The sequence below is a fragment of the Littorina saxatilis genome, linkage group LG14 (assembly GCF_037325665.1).
Source record: "Littorina saxatilis isolate snail1 linkage group LG14, US_GU_Lsax_2.0, whole genome shotgun sequence".
NCBI classification, from domain to species: domain Eukaryota; kingdom Metazoa; phylum Mollusca; class Gastropoda; order Littorinimorpha; family Littorinidae; genus Littorina; species Littorina saxatilis.
Genome location: NC_090258.1, coordinates 30,268,098 through 30,284,781, shown reverse-complemented (window position 1 = coordinate 30,284,781; position 16,684 = coordinate 30,268,098). Strand labels below are relative to the sequence as shown.

General features: G+C 48.9%; 1 protein-coding gene and 1 non-coding gene across 2 annotated transcripts in view; both read right to left on the bottom strand.

The window, feature by feature from the left end:
• Nucleotides 1-16,684, bottom strand: part of LOC138947541 (transient receptor potential cation channel subfamily M member-like 2) — a 102,899-nt gene that overhangs the window by 67,307 nt on the left and 18,908 nt on the right. Inside the window, exons 7-13 of the mRNA XM_070319032.1 lie at nt 15,167-15,350; nt 12,473-12,579; nt 10,862-10,959; nt 10,206-10,414; nt 9,427-9,527; nt 7,545-7,679; nt 157-219 (exon numbers count right to left, since the gene is read on the bottom strand). Of these exons, the coding sequence (XP_070175133.1) occupies nt 157-219; nt 7,545-7,679; nt 9,427-9,527; nt 10,206-10,414; nt 10,862-10,959; nt 12,473-12,579; nt 15,167-15,350 (897 nt within the window). The remainder of the gene's footprint in view (nt 1-156; nt 220-7,544; nt 7,680-9,426; nt 9,528-10,205; nt 10,415-10,861; nt 10,960-12,472; nt 12,580-15,166; nt 15,351-16,684) is intronic.
• On the bottom strand, nt 6,302-6,420 carry LOC138947891 (5S ribosomal RNA). Its single transcript, XR_011449859.1, has one exon. It is a non-coding gene; the product is annotated as a 5S ribosomal RNA (ribosomal RNA).

Below are 16,684 nucleotides of genomic sequence, written 5' to 3'. Positions count from 1 at the left end.
ACAAAACTGGGTGAACTAATGGAGGCAACAGGGATGAAAACTCATTTTAAAGGACACATAAAATAGACTAATTTCAAAATATGGATTTAATGGTTTTTTAAGGTTTAAAAAAAAAAAAAAAACACCCAGCAACAAACATTGATGACCTTAACCTACCTGTGCCGCGTGTTTGTGTTTGACCTTGAGCAGCAGACTGTACAGGTGACAGTTCTTTGGAATCTGCACAAACAACACCCTTTTTTTTTTAAAGAATTCTAATAACCAAAAGCTCCCTGCACTAAAACAGCAAACTGGTTGTATTCCAAATTCTCCCCGCAAGAGTAAATACACAAACAACTAACCATTAATTTCTGAAAGTTCTATCGAAAGGCATTGTGAGTGCAAGCTGCTACCTCAGATAGAAGAAAGCCCTTATATAGAAAAAAGGCCTAGTTGTGACCTATTGCCGCAGACTCGCTGCAACCTCAAGATTGCGGCGACTGGGTTGCTGCAAACCTACCGCGAGGTCACATCGAAGTTGTGGCGACTTGATGCAAACTTACCACAAGGTCACAGCTAGATTGCAGCAACCCATCTACCGCAAGGCTACCCCAACCTAATTATGCAATCAAGTATACAGCTGTACCAAGCTGTCCGCATATAGCCACGCACTACTGACAGGTTTCATGGGTCTATAGCCTAGAGATAGATTGTAAGACTAGACGTCAGCCTGAAATCTCCATCTTTGAGTAATAAAGGTTGTAAGGCTTCTTTTTAAGCCTACTGTCTATATGATACTTACCGAGACAGTACTATTCTTGCACATTATCTATTATAGGCCGAAAAAATTGGACAAAACGCTGAGTGGGTACAATTATCTCCCATAACCATGCGCCACCATGGATCCCAAGCACTGTCCGAGTGCTTCCCCCTTACAGGATGTAGGTGGCGCGTCCTCTTTCTTTATGAGCTGCAGACCCTCAAAAAGCCCATAACATATCAAGAGGGGAGGCGGGAGGGAAACTCTAATAGTACTGTCTCGGTAAGTATCATATAGACAGTAGGCTTAAAAAGAAGCCTTACAGTCAATATAACACTTACCTCGACAGTACTATTCTTGCACAGAATACCAGAGTGGTGTGAGGGTGATATGTAGAGTATTAAACTCCTTAATCAAAATCACTTAAATCCAAGGATTAAGATACCCAGGCAATTTTCGAACAGTACTACCGTAAAAGAAAATATACCCAAGAAACAAACCTTAGACTGACGTGACCATGCTGGCAACCACTGCTGTGTGGTGAACTCAATGTCAAAGTCCAGGCCACTCAAAGCTTGAATACCACTGAGTCTACGGCAAGTGGCTAAAGCGATGAGGAACAATTAGTCTTAAAAATCAGCAACTTGATACTGATGCCTGCCAGGGGTTCAAACTCATTGCTACGCAGGAGTTTGAGGACCAGAAAGACATCCCCCTTGGGAAATGAAACCCGAGGTTTAGACACCGCTGCATTGCTAATACCCGAAAGGACATTAGCGATGAGGGAGGACCTGATCAAGTGTTCAGGTCTGCGACCAGTAGCGGCTGCAATCGTGGAAGCGATGGCAGATCTGTATCCAAGAAGAGTCTTAGAAGAAAGACTCTTCTTTTGATACACTTCCACCAGGAAGTTGGCCAAGTCCTGTGTTGAGGGATAAAGCGGCTTTATCCCCTTGGACAAGGCGAAGGTGGCCCAAGCTCTCCAGCGTAAGTCGTAGAGCTGATTAGTTGATCGCCTCTTAGCGTTCAAGGAAAACTCTACTGAACTCTTGTGCAATCCTAGTGCAAGCAGTTTGGAGCGCACAAGAGCCATGCGGTCAAGCACAGACTCTCTGGACGTGGATGAGGGAGGCATGATCGAGGCTGGAGCAGACCTCCCCCGTCCAGATCCAGAGGTAGAGGGTCTACGTGGGTGAGACCGCGAAGATCTGGAAACCACGGAGCTGTTGGCCAGTAAGGCGCGACCAAAATCAGTCTTGGTCGTTCCTGCAGATATTTTGCCAGCACCCTCGGAATCAGAGATGTCGGGGGATAGGCGTAAGCATCGAGGAGCCTCCACAAGAGAGTGAATGCGTCCAAGTGGAACGCATTCATGTCTCGAAAGGGGCTGACGTACCTGGGAAGCCGAGCGCTGAATCGAGTTGCGAACAGATCGATCAGAGGACGGTCCCACCTTGCCCACAGACGCTGAAGAACGTTGTGAGCGATGGTCCATTCTGTGGAGAGAACCTGATCGCCCCGACTGAGAATGTCGGCCAGGGCGTTCAGTTTCCCCGGAACGAACTGGACTGACATCCGGACCTGATTGGTCTGGCACCAGAGCAGAATCTCCTCCGCCAACAGGGAGAGGGACCGAGAATTGGTGCCCCCCTGGTGGCGAAGGTAAGCTAAGCATGTGGTGTTGTTGTCCCCGTTGAAAATCAGAAGGGCCAAGGACAGGCCGAATGGGAGGGCCCGAAACTCGAACACTGTGCCCTCCCAAACGAACCGGAGCAGATGTCGGTACCCCGGGGCCACCAGGATGTGGAAGTAAGCATCCTGGAGGTCCCAGACATGGCCCAATCGTTTGGCCGGATGGCCAACCGGACCGACGAAGGGGTTTCCATCTTGAACTTGCACCTGTGAAGGTACAAGTTCAAGGTGGAGAGGTCCAACACCGGCCTGAACCGGCCGTCCTTTTTGGGGACGGTGAACAGGCGGGAGCAGAACCCCGGAGAAGGCTGAGAAATGGGGTAGACCGCCTTCTTCTCGACCAACGAGTTCACCTCGTCCTGAAGAGCCTGCCATCTGGCAGGGTCTCGAGGAGGGGGGAACGTCCAGGGTAGAGCGGACAATGGAGGTTGTGACGACAGCGGTAGAGAAAACCCCGACCACACCACCCTCAAGAAAAACTGGTTGGAGACCAGTCTGCCCCACATGCCGCGGGCCCGAAAAAGGGAACCGACGGACGAAAGAGGGGCAACTTGAGGGGGCGTCAACGTAGGGCCGGGACTCACTGAAAATTCTGCTGGCGGGCAGGCGCAGGCTTGCGACCACCCCCCCTGGTGGTGCTGCTTCCCCTTACCTGTCTGAGCACCCTTCGTCTTGCTTGGGAACGCAACAGGCGCCTAAGAGGAGGAAGAAGGAGGCAGTGAAACTGGCTTCTTCTTCTTCTTCTGAGGCTGGGAGCTGGAGGTGACTGTAGCACTTCTCTTACTCCCCGCCGCCGTCGCCGAAGCAGCGAGGCCAACCATCAGAGAATCAGTGTTCCTCTGGCGTGTGGACTCCACCACAGAACGAACAGTGTCCGGATGAAAGAGGGAAGAAGGCTGAGGAAACGTGTTCCTCAGACTCTTCCTCATATCCGGAGGCACTATAGAAGTAGGCAGAAAATGATCACGGAACAGGGCCAATAAAGTGGACCCGTGTTCCAATGGCCAATTCTGCCGCAGACGTCACGCACGATCGCACGGCATGCAAAGCCCGATCCACTCGAACCGTGTCAAGGACCCGAGTGGAATCGGACTCTGCCCGATCGGGAGGGTCCAACAGTGTGGACAGCGTGCTCATCCATGTCAAGGCCTGTGATTGGGCCTCGACTGTGGAAGAAACGGTGGCCTCAAGATTGTGGAACGAAGCAGAGCTCAGTTCCACCTTCTTGACCGAAGGCACCTCCCCAACGAACACATCACCGTCAGCCCCACCCTAAACACTCGAAGTCTGGAAAGGGAGAGTTCGAGAGTCAAAGGGAAAAGGGAGGGACGAAACAGATTGGACACGAGGAAACAGTGGAGGTGCGCCTCCCGAAGGAAAGCATGGCACTGAACCCGCGTCCTCCCGAGGAACATAAGTCGCGTTTGCACGTGAATCTGTACTCCTCAGGCGATGTGCTGCCGCTTCCACCGTGGCACTAAGACTAGGGTGGAACGCGAATTGCCGGCGGACGGATCGTTCATAAAACGAGCCGCCGGCAGACGCGGCGTGAGCCTCCCGCGCCCGGGCCGAAGCGGACTCAAAGGACGAGAGGGCGTCTCAGGGAAGGACGTCCTGAAACTGTTCAAACGTCCTTCTAGCTGTGCGAGGACGAGCCTCCTGCCTCTCGTCCTCAGACCCCGGGTCCACGTCCTGTGTGTCAACACTAGACGACAGACGCTTAAGAGAGGCATCCGTGACGTCAAGACGCCGCGTGATGTCTGTCATGTACTGTTGGAAAGTACGAAGCATAGCTTCGGAAGTTCCATCAGAAACCGGCAAGGGTAGAGGATCAGTGTTAACCTCAGGGCGACCCTGATCCTCCTCCCTATCGTCCTCCGACTCACTCTCCTCTTCACTTCCCGACAACTCCTCAAAAGCAGGAGTGTAGGGAGCTTGAGGGGGAAGAGCCGAAAGCGATGAAGCAGGCTGTGAAGAAACGCCCACAGAAGCAAGAGGCCGCGAAGACCCCTGCCCCAAAGACGAAACGTCTCCAGCAGCCGAAGGGGGAGAAAAACAACAACCCTGCGACTGTTGGGTCAGCCCAGCCAACGAACCCCCGCCATTTATAGACTGAACAGGAACCCATCGGGTCTGATCAGAAAAGAAATGGTCCGGTCCGGTAGGGTGGTCCGGTGTTCCGGTCCGGTGCCGTACCATCCGGAGGTCCCGTTCGGCACCGAACCATCGTACCCACAGAAGTGTTCGGGTGGTTAGGTCCGGACGTAGACATACCGTACCATCCGGACCCGTAGGTCCGGTGGTCCGGTATGGTCCGGTTCGGTGCCAGACCATCCAGACCAACAGAGGTGGTCGGGTGGTCCGGCACCGGACCATCCGGACCCGTAGGTCCGGACCCGTAGGTCCGGACCCGTAGGTCCGGACCCGTAGGTCCGGACCCGTAGGTCCGGTACCATCCGGAGGTCCTGTTCGGCACCGAACCATCCGTACGCAGAGAAGTGTTCGGGTGGTTCGGTCCGGGCGTGGACATACCGTACCATCCGGAGCCGTAGGTCCGGTTCGGTGCCAGACCATCCGGACCAACAGAGGTGGTCGGGTGGTCCGGCACCGGTCCGGTAGGGTGGTCCGGTGTTCCGGTCCGGTGCCGGACCATCCGGAGGTCCCGTTCGGCACCGAACCATCGTACCCACAGAAGTGTTCGGGTGGTTCGGTCCGGACGTGGACCTACCGTACCATCCGGACCCGTAGGTCCGGTGGTCCGGTTCGGTGACAGACCATCCGGACCAACAGAGGTGGTCGGGTGGTCCGGCTCGGACCGGACCACTGGTCCGGTACCGGACCATCCGAACCCGTAGGTTCGGTCCGGTCCCGTAGCATCCGGAGGTCCCGTTCGGTACCGAACCATCCGTACCCACAGAAGTGTTCGGGTGGCTCGGTCCGGACGTGGACATACCGTACCATCCGGACCCGTAGGTCCGGCATGGTCCGGTTCGGTGCCAGACCACCCGGACCAACAGAGGTGGTCGAGTGGTCCGGCCCCGACCGGACCACTGGTCCGGTACCGTACCATCCGGACCCGTAGGTCCGGTGGTCCGGTGTGTTCCGGTTCGGTGCCAGACCACCCAGACCAACAGAGGTGGTCGGGTGGTCCGGTCCCGACCGAACCACTGGTCCCGTACCGTACCATCCGGACCCGTAGGTCCGGGGGTCCGGCAAGGGCCAGAGGTACTGTCCCGCACCGGACCCTAAGGTCCGGTACGGTCCCGTACCATGGGTCCCGTCCGGACCAAACCCGGAGGTCAAGTCCAGTCGGGACCCGTGGGTCCGGTTCGATCCCGACCCGTAAGCCTGGAACGTTCCGGACCCTTGGTTCGGACCATCCGTCACCCGAACACCAGACGCTAAGGAATGGCGTGGGGTCAAGACGGTCCGGTCGGAGGTGTCGGTCTGAGCAACAGAAACAATGTTCCCGTCGCCCTGACCATTCGACAGAAGTACCACGTTCTGTCGAACACCTCCACGTCCAGTAACTAGTCGGCCGGAGCGTCTTATCAAGAGGGACAGCCACCAGTCACACGGACGTCAGAGGGAACCGTAGTAGCAGTGGTCGTAGGCACGAAGCCTGAAAACCCCTGCCCCCACAGGACCGCCCTGAACGGGGTCAATTCGCATCCCAACCCCAGCGGGGAGGGAATTCAGAGACCCCGTCATCTCCTCCGATCTCCCCCCCCAGGAGGCCGAAACTACTGTCGAAACAGCAGCAGACGACCCAGCGAGGGAGTTCAGAGGAGGACCCGTGTCCCTCCTGGCTTCCACAGCGGTGGAAACCGAGGAGGGCACAGGAGAGGCACCGGAAAAGGAAGATTTTAATGCCAACTGCACCCGGTGTTCCCAGGCGGTCACCCATCCAAGTACTAACCGGGCCCGACGTTGCTTAACTTCGGTGGTCGGACGAGAACCGGTGTTTTCAACGTGGTATGGCCGTTGGCTGTCAAAACCTGAGTCTCTCCAGTAGCCCCTAGATCGGATTCACCAACCCCCAAAGAGGGTTGAGAATCGACCTGCCCCCGGATTCGAGCCAGGGAGGAGAAGGAAACCTTCCCCCCAGGCTTGAAACCGGGAGGAGCTGAAGCCTGAGACTGAGGGCCGGACAACGGCGTCGAAGGGGGGGAAGCCTGTTCCACTGAAGGAGAAGGAGAAAGAAGCTTTTTCTTTCCCCTCGACCTTCCCCGAACCTTCGACGGCGCAGCCCCGCACGAAGTCCCAGGCTCAAGCCCAGCCTGTTTGAGCAAGCTCGCATTGAGCTTGCTCAAACAGGCTTTCTCCGCCCTCCCTCGCCGCAAACGCAAAGCGTTTGGGGAGGGAGAGTCGGAGCGCCGAAAGATCCCCTTCTCCGTGCGTAAAACATGACGCTGGGCGCCCGGAGAAGGGTTGCCCCCGGCAGACTCTGGTTCCGTAGAACCAGAGCCCAAAACAGGACGAGACATCCTACCTCGCCCTGTACGTACCCTTAAGACCGAGAATTAACAAAATTCAAAGAAAATTTAGGTCAATACTCAAGTGAATGCGGCGAAACGAGAAGCAGACGACCGGTCACCACGAAGTAGGACGGGAGGCACGCCGAGTCCGCCACACAAAAACGGAGGCACAAGTTGAAGGAAACACAACGTAGCCTCAAGCCAGAAGTGGAATAACACACAATAATCCAACAGGTGATAGTCCACACAGAAAAGAAGCCTCTTAGTCCAAAATAATCCGGGAGCGTAGCAGAAACACAGCCGGTCTGACACGCGCGAAAAAAGAAAGAGGACGCGCCACCTACATCCTGTAAGGGGGAAGCACTCGGACAGTGCTTGGAATCCACGGTGGCGCATGGTTATGGGAGATAATTGTACCCACTCAGCGTTTTGTCCAATTTTTTCGGCCTATAATAGATAATGTGCAAGAATAGTACTGTCGAGGTAAGTGTTATATTGACTGTAAGACTAGGCGTTAGCCTGAAATCTACAGCCTTGAGTAATAAAGATTGTAAGACTAGGTGTCACCCTAAAATGTCCATCCTTGAGTAATAAAGATTGTTTGTTTGTTCATTCCTTCGTTCTCTCTCTCTGACCTCATTGTAGAACTTGAGGAGTCGTCGCACAGTGAGGAAGTCTTTGAGCGAGACTCCGTTGTCCAGAAACAAGTCCACAAAGTCCACACGGTTCAGCTGAACTGCCGACATCATCATGTCATCCAGGGCGCCCGTCTGCACACAAACAAAAATCAGGTTACAGTGGAACCCCCCTTTTTAGACACCCCAATTTAAGACTAGCTCCTTTTAAATGCCTTGTTTTCTCAGACTTTCTGTTCATAACCTCTGTAAAATTACCCCCATTTTAAGACCCCCTCCTTTTTAAGACCTGATTTTCTCAGATTTTTGGAGGTCTTAAAAGGGGGGTTTCACAGTATTGGTCAGGCATGGGAATTGAAAAAAGTAAAAAAGGCTGAAGATGTGTAAGTAATAGCAAAGTCGACGACGCGAAGCGCCTAGCCCTGCTAGGGGGGTTCGGGGGCATGACTCCCCCGGAATTGTTTTTCTCCAAAGAACCCAAATGGTGCAATTTGGTGTCATCTGAGCTCCAAGTTTGCCATTAAATTCAGTTTTTAGAACCATTTTTGCCTCCCCCATTTATTTGTTCGGCGGACACTTTTGCTTTTTCGGCAGAACAAAACAACAAAATCGGCGGAAATTTGCCTTTCGGCGGACAATTCCCATGCCTGGTGGTCTTATAACCAGCCGAACATTCAATCAACAGACGGTTTTCGGAAATAACTCTTGTCAGGATTTGCAAGCATTGTAGAAGAGTTCTGTCCCGCTTATACCTCGTACATAGAGAATACTACATGGCTTGCTGTGTCGTACCAGATTTACACGAGTTGTTTTATTAAATATTGAACTGCGAGCGAAAGCGAGCTGTTCACTATTTAAAAAAGCAACGAGTGTAAATTTGGTACGATACAGCAAGCCATGTAGTATTCTGTTTATCCTACATACTGTACTTACGTGTATTTTACTGAAAATGTCCTGCAGCTAAATTGAAGACGCTTGTTTTGAAACCTCGATCTCTTCTAAAACCTCATGCAATCTATTACGTCAAAGTAAGAAACGTCACTCTGAAAGTGTGGCGTGACGTGATAGTTCTAAAAATTCATCGAGGGTAATTAGCGAGCGCAATTTGTTTTTTTATGATGACGTTTGTCTCGGTGTCTTTGGCATCATAAGCAGTGGAAAAACAGGTCCCTGCCAGACTTGCTTGACATGACCTCATTTACATGATATACACACGTGTGATTTGAACGATTATTATCTCACGGGTGTCTTTCTCACGTATGTAGGATAAAAACAGGAAACACATGGTCGACCAGTTAAAACCACGATTGCAGCAAATAACTCCGATGTGTATGTTATGCAGTTTCCAATCGATTGCTCACGTAAACCACTGCCAGACCTGGGAACCCTTGTTTTGCACTTGGAGTATTTTCATATTTAAGACAGTCAACGTACAAAATACAAAAGAACAGTGGCAACTGTACGTGAGAGCGAAAAACAGAAAGACCAAAAAAACACCGTACTCACGTTGGAATGAAGAAAACGAAACAAAGACAGTGTTTTGTTTTTGTCGTTCCGACGTGAGTACAGTGCTTTTGGGTCTTTTTGTACAAAATACAGTTAAATCGTATGGTTTTCCATGTCTGCAATGCATAATACAACTTGATGAAAACTTGAAAACCGAAAGCTGCAAGACGTATACACACCGGCCAAGGCCGATCATCAGTGAAGATCTCAGACTTAGCAATGTCGATACGGGTTCAGGCCAATGTTGTTGTTTTTTTCTATGGATATCCTAACACTGCTCGTTACTTAAGACTCTTCTGATTGCTGAGATAAATCAATACATAATACAACTTGATGAATAGTTGAAAAGAAAGCTGCAAGAGATATGTACACTAACCGGCCATGGCCGATCGTCGGTGAAGATCTCAGACTTGGCGATGTCGATACGGTTCCAGGCCAGCGCGAGTCTCAGCTGGTCCATCACCTGGTCCTTGTTGGCTGTCAAACACACACACAAACATTTTTTTAAATTTTTTTTATCTTTATTAACTCTCTCACTTAGACCTCGGCTGACAGGCGCAATGGCCTAGTGAATAAGACGCCGGCAACCTAAGCGGAAGGTCTTGGGTTTGAATCCCGGTGCCTTATCCCCCTTCGTATGTACAGGTCTGCACATATAAAGTTCACCTGGGAGATCGGAAAAATATCCACCCTTAGCCCATCAGGCGCGGCCGGGATTCGAACACACGACATTCCGCATAGGAGGGTGGCGTCTTATCCACTAGGCTGTTGTGCCCGCCAAACTCACTGATTCCTAATTCCCCTAGTGTCTCCTCACCTAAGCTGCCAGGTAACACGCCGAAGAAAAAAAAGAACAAGAAAAGCAAATGCTTACACGCGACTCGCCTTCGTAACCCCTGCCCCTCCCTGAACCATCTTACCTCATAGAAGACTCCCTCCCTTTTAAGATATTTTCAAGACCCTGTTTTCTAAGATATTCTGTTCATATCCCCTGTCAGTGTACCCCCGTCTTAAGACCGGATTTTCTCACGGTTTTGTAGGTCTTAAAAGGAGGATTCCACTACCTATGACCCTGTCCCCCCTTGAACACAACACCCCCCCCCCGCCCCCCCCCCCCCCAAAAAAAGCAAATAAAAATTAAGCAAATTTTCTCACCTTTGAGAAGAGCTTTGAGGATGGCCATGTCGACGCCAGTGGTAATAGACCCTGCGACACCCTCTAGCTCAAAGACGGATATTAGGTGGGGCTTGGTCACACACTTTTCCACAAAGTTGGCGTTCTGGACAACGTCCTTGGCTCCAAACGTCTGCTCAACCATCGTCTTGATTTCGGCCTTCAGATTTTCGTCAATTTCTCCGATGGTCCTGAAACATTTTGTTTTGTTTGTCATTCTGCTAACTTCTATCTTCTTCTTCATATTCTTCTGCATTCATTGGCTGAAACTCCCACGTTCATAGTCGATTTTTTTTTGTGTGTGTGTGGGTGAATTCTTCTGTTACAAATTATATAATGAAACATGTCAAACGAAGCGATACTGAAAAAATGAGGAAAAAAACACAAAAAACGCTTGGGGTATCATCTGGATAAGTTTCATGGAGATCGGTCCAGTATTTTTCTCCGAATAGCTCCACACACACACACACACCCATGCGTGCGCGCACAGACACACCACCACCACCACCACCACCCTTGTCTCGATTCCCCGTCTATGTTAAAACATTTAGTCAAAACTTGACTAAATATAAAAAGGAACAGATGCAGAAAATGCAGTCTATTTGTAAATCTGATGTGAAAGAAAGTACGTAACTCACTCAGTATACGGCCGTCCCTTGGCGTCGGTACCTCTCACTTCCGTCTCTTTGATGTTTTGAGCTGCGTAAGCCAGAACGTCGGCACACTTCCCGGAACCCTGACAACATACAATAAGACTTGTACCTCTTATTCTTAAGACAAAACACACACAAACTTATAGAATCATTTCATCTCATTTGACATACTTTATCATCCCATTGCTGGGAAATGCGGGTCACTTCCTCCCAGCAGCAGCAAGAGTTCCGCTACAATCCCTCTTATTCATAACACTAAACACACACAACCTTGATGAATCCAGACGTGTATACATCCATCTTAATTTTAACACTACACATATATAACCTTGTTGAATCAAAACTGGTGCTTCCCTCTTATTCTTAACACTCTTGAGACATACGATTATTCACGAGCGCTCTCCAGTCCACCAAGCTGGAAAGGGGCACCTGACTGACTATTAGGGTTTAACGTCCTCTTAGACCAACTGGTCTATATTGGGACAGGTATTGGTAATACGTTGAAGATATGGTGTGATACTTTGATTCGAACAAGCCCGCTGTGGCTGTCTTCTTCGACACACCAGCATTGGGTTTGTCTCGTCAAAGTATCGAAATACGATCATGATAATTGGAGACGAGAGATGATGCATGCGTGTCTTCGTGTTTTCCAAGCCCTGAGACTTTCGCTGTGAACGTGGGATCTTTTTCGTGCGCATGTGTGCACACGGGGGTGTTCGGACACCGAAGAGAGTCTGCACAAAGTTGACTCCGAGAAATAAATCTCTCGCCGAACGTGGGGATCGAACCCACGCTGATAGCGACCAACTGGCTACAAAGCCAGCGCGCTACCAACTGAGCTACGTCCCCGCCCAAGGGGCACCTGCCAGGGAAGGGAAGGCAGCGAGGAAGAGGAGTCTGGGTAAATCTGGCCCGGAGTAGATGAGATCTCTAAAATCTCGCTCTCCTAGGACCAAAAATGGTAATGGGACTACATTGGAACCCCCCTTTTAAGGCTCCCAAATTTAAGACTCCCTCGCTTTTAAGACCTTGCTTGTTTAGATTTTCCACTTCTTCTTCTTCCGCGTTCGTGGGCTGAAACTCCCACGTACACTCGTGTTTTTTGCACAAGTGGAATTTTACAAGTATGACCGTTTTTTACCCCGCCATTTAGGCAGCCATACGCCGTTTTCGGAGGAAGCATGCTGGGTATTTTCGTGTTTCTATAACCCACAGAACTCTGACATGGATTACAGGATCTTTTTCGTGCGCACTTGGTCTTGTGCTTGCGTGTACACACGGGGGTGTTCGGACACCGAGGAGAGTCTGCACACAAAGTTGACTCTGAGAAATAAATCTCTCGCCGAACGTGGGGACGAACTCACGCTAACAGCGGCCAACTGGATACAAATCCAGCGCGCTACCGACTGAGCTACATCCCCGCCCCTGGATTTTCCACTCACAAGCTCTGTAAATTTACCTCCATTTTAAGACTCCGCCTTTCTAAGACCTGATTTTCTCAGACTTTTGAAGGTCTCTAAAGGGGGGTTCCACTATACCTTCACTTCTTTTGACCTTTACCCTTTCACATTTACATGTTGCTACCGTCCACTCTACCTTGATGATGATGGCGGGTGTGTTGTTCTTGATGGCATTCATGACTGTTTTCAGTGTCCCGGGGCCTCCCTCCAACACCAGCAAAGCTACAGGCACTCTCACTGCATCTGTTCAAGACACAAGAATAACTTGACAAACTGTGTTGTTCCTGATGGCATTCATGACTGTTTTCAGTGTCCCGGGGCCTCCCTCCAACACCGGCAAAGCTACAGGTACTCTCACTGCATCTGTTCAACACATAAGGCAAAAAAAAAAAAAGGTCTGTTTACGGTAACATAGGCCAAAAATATAGGGTCGGTAGGTCGGGATTTTTTTTTTTTTTTTCCCCAAAAAAACCATATTTTTACGTTATTTTGCTTTCCCCCCCCCCCCCCCCCCCCCCCAATGCCAAAAAAAAGTCTAGGGTCGCGCGAAAAAAATAGGGTCGGTCGGGTTACCGTAAACAGACTATTTTGGTTTTTTTGCCCTAAGAATAACCTGAGAAAGCAAGGGAAGTAAGCGTTCTTAATGCGTATGACATGTGCAAAAGAGTAAGTAAGAGTTACGCGAAGCCAATATATCCTGGCACCTGAAAGAATAACAAGCATTAAAATGAACAAAGGAACTTTCATCCACAATCTGAGAAACAAAGGGAAATAAGCGCTCTAAATGCATACGACATGCAATAGAGAAAGCGAGAGTTATGCGGAGCCAATACCCTGGCACCTGAGAGAATAACAAGCACAGAAATGAACAAGCGACTTTCATCCTCAAAATACGATGATTGCTGCAAGCACATGATTATGTTCCTCATTCTCCAACGCACCAACTAACACTTACCTACACAGTCATAGATAAGAACCAGCTTTTATTCCTGACTGGACATAGTCTTAGGATCAAGACTGTTCTTTCTTTCTTTATTTGGTGTTAAACGTCATTTTCAACCGTTCAAGGTTATATCGCGACGGGGAAAGGGGGGGGATGGGATAGAGCCACTTGTTAATTGTTTGTTGTTATCAAGACTGTTTTTTCAGAACAAACACACAAACACCCACATTGCTACAGGTTAGCCTCAAAAGTATATGTGACAATCTTACAAAATGCGCAGAGCGCTATTTAACCCCTTCACTGCCACAGTATAACAGCATTATCCGAACGGTCTATGGGAAAGAAATGTGTTTAGAACCCCTACAAGTACTTGGACAGTGGTTACCTCCCATTTAGTTTTCAGAAATGTCCTGAAATGTTGTTGACACAAATCCCACGTATGAGATACGGTTATGGGCGTAGGACAAACCGAAAATGACCACGTATTACATACGGGGTGGGCAGTGAAGGGGTTAAAGATCTGAGACACAAAGGGAAGTAAGCGCTCTAAGTGCATGAGCCTTTCGCAATATAGAGTATGCGAGAGATATACTGATATTTCTCACAAGAATAACCTTTAGCTGCATAGTTTTTACATTTGCATAAGTGGGACTGAAAATGTCATGAATCCTGAAGAATTTTAATGGGGGAGGGGGGGGCCCAGACACTGAAGGATTTGTATAATTAACAACCAAAAAAACGTCACCACAGACATTACGAATCCGGATTTCCGGAATATACCGGAAGAATCCCACCCATGCATTTATCTATTTTCTTCCTCCACATTGTCTATAGTTCCAGGTTTTTTTCTTCAAAAGATTAGGTCAAACACTAAGAGATACTCTTAACATGAGACAAAAAAGCAGGCCTACCCCATCCTCGTCTAAGCCACACATGCACTTTTGATCCTTCTTCCAAATAATGTTATGTTAAGTCTGTTTCTAACCTTCCCTAACATTGCATGTCAAAAATGTTACCTTATTTACATACAGACAAACAGACAAAATCACTTTCCCATAAAAAAAGGAAAACCCAGCACATTCACACCCCACCCCACCCCACCCCTCCCCTCCCCTCCCCTCCCCTCCCAGACCTGCCTACCCCATAAATTACAAGGAGTAATGAGCCCAGCCAAAAAGAGTAATCTGGTGGTAGAAAGAGTATTTTTTGTTGCCAAAAGTAACGGCCATTGTTGGGTGTGACTAAAAGGAGAACCCACATAAAGAATATGACACTACCTTGCCTGTAGACATCCTCATTTTTCTCCCAACGGAAAAATAGTTGTTCATAAAGTCTTGCAGGACACAAACATTCTTCTGTACACTTTCTGTTCATATTCAGTTGTTTCGCAAAAATAAAATGTCATTGATTTTCTCAAATTGTGAAGTCAATCAAAACGACCCTAGAACACAGCACTGGGAAACTACACTGATTGAAACAATCTAGGATGACGAAAGCAAAATATGTCATGTGGTCACACATCTCAAAAAATCAGCCTCGCACATAACCAGCGCTCCACCATTAGTGTAATCAAGAGTTTGCTGAATGAGCATAGAGTTTATTTGGAGGTAGAGGGCTTTTTCAAAGACTTGTAATAGCATGACTTAAATCTGCCAAGTTCTGCTTGGCTGTACTGCCTGGTGCCGAAGGTTCCTGATCTTGATTTCAGGAGGAGCAGACTCTCCAATGTCTCATGCGAAAAATCATACTTTCGGTTTCTTAAAAATCGTATTTCCATCGCGGAAAGCGTAGTTTGGAATAAAAATCGTAGTAAATTACGCCCAAATCGTAAGGGTAGGCAGGTCTGCCCTCCCCTCCCCTCCCCTGGCTTCCCCCATAAGCACTCACCACTTCCAGCGTTAGTTGTCCACTGTGAGATTTCTTTCTCCAGTTTTGCACGAAACTCAATCTCAGTGGTAAATTGGCGCTGCGTTCCATTGTCGACCAGGATGAAGTGAGTGTGGTTCGGATCCAGGAAGGACTGCTTGGGTTTCACCTCGCCTTGGATCCGATACAATGCTGGCCATTTCCCCTGTAAAGACAACACATTAAGATTGGTTAAATCACGAAACAGACCTAAACCTTATTCTTCGTTCATGGGCTGGAGCTCCTACGTTTTTACATGTACGACCGTTTTTACCCTGCCATTTAGACAGCACTTGGTCTTATGCTTGCATGAAAACGAAGGGGGATAAGGCACTAGCAGGTCTACACATAGATGACCTGGGACATCGGAAAATTCTCTAACCTTAGCCCACTAGGCTGGCACAACCTGCCACTTGGGAGGCCAGCGTCTTATCCCATTGAGCCCGTCTAGACCCAAACAATGTTCAGGTAGAAGATTCTGTGTTAATTAAGGTTCTTATCTATGCACCCTCACCTCTGGTGAAATGTTTGAATGAACTCATTGGTCTACGGTCTGTCAGATCTTTTAAAATGGTTCTGTTTCTTCCAGCAACGGGCGCTTTGGCCTAGTGGATGAGACGCCAGCCTCCAATGCGGAAGGTCGCGTGTTCGAACCCCGTTGGGCTAAGGGTGGAGATTTGTCCAATCTCCATGGTAAACGTATGTGCAGACCTGTGAATGCCTATACCTCTTTGTGTGTACCCGCAAGCACAAGACCAAGTACGTACAGAAAAGATCTTGTAATCCATGTCAGAGTTTGGTGGGTTATAGAAAGACAAAAATGCCCAGCATGCTTCCGCCAAAAGCGTAGTAATTGGCCGACCAAATGGTGGGATTTCAGATGTTCTGTTTATAACCTCTGTAAATTTACCCCCATTTTAAGGCTCCCTCTTTCTTAACACCTCATTTCTTCAAATTTTTTCTTTGGTCTTAAAAGGGAGGTAATTTTATTTATAACTACATACCGTATTTGACGGATTACAAGACGCACCGTTTTATAAGCCGCACCCCCGACTTTTAACAAAAAAATTGGGACGAGCCACGTATAGGCTGCGTCACTATATTAGCCGCCGTCGAAAAAAATATCAGATCGTGTCAATTAATCAAAACAACCAGACAAACAAAAGTACGGTATTTGGCAAAATCGGCTCCGAGAATAAACAAGTGAAACAAATAAGAAAAGTGAAAAAGTTTGAAGGAAAATATCACACACACAATTTGTAACCAACACACACATGTAGTCCCGCCCGGAATAAGCTTTTTTTGGGATGATTTACGACTTTTGTGCACATTTCGAGCAGACGAAAACACAACATGGCGGCTCTCACTCCTCCAACTATCGCGAGACACAAAAAAACGAAATCTCGCGCGCGCGAGATCCTGATACATCCGGTGTTTCTCTGTACGCTATCTTGTCACGACGACTTGTTGACAAACGAAGATTCGCGAAAGAAAGAGAAA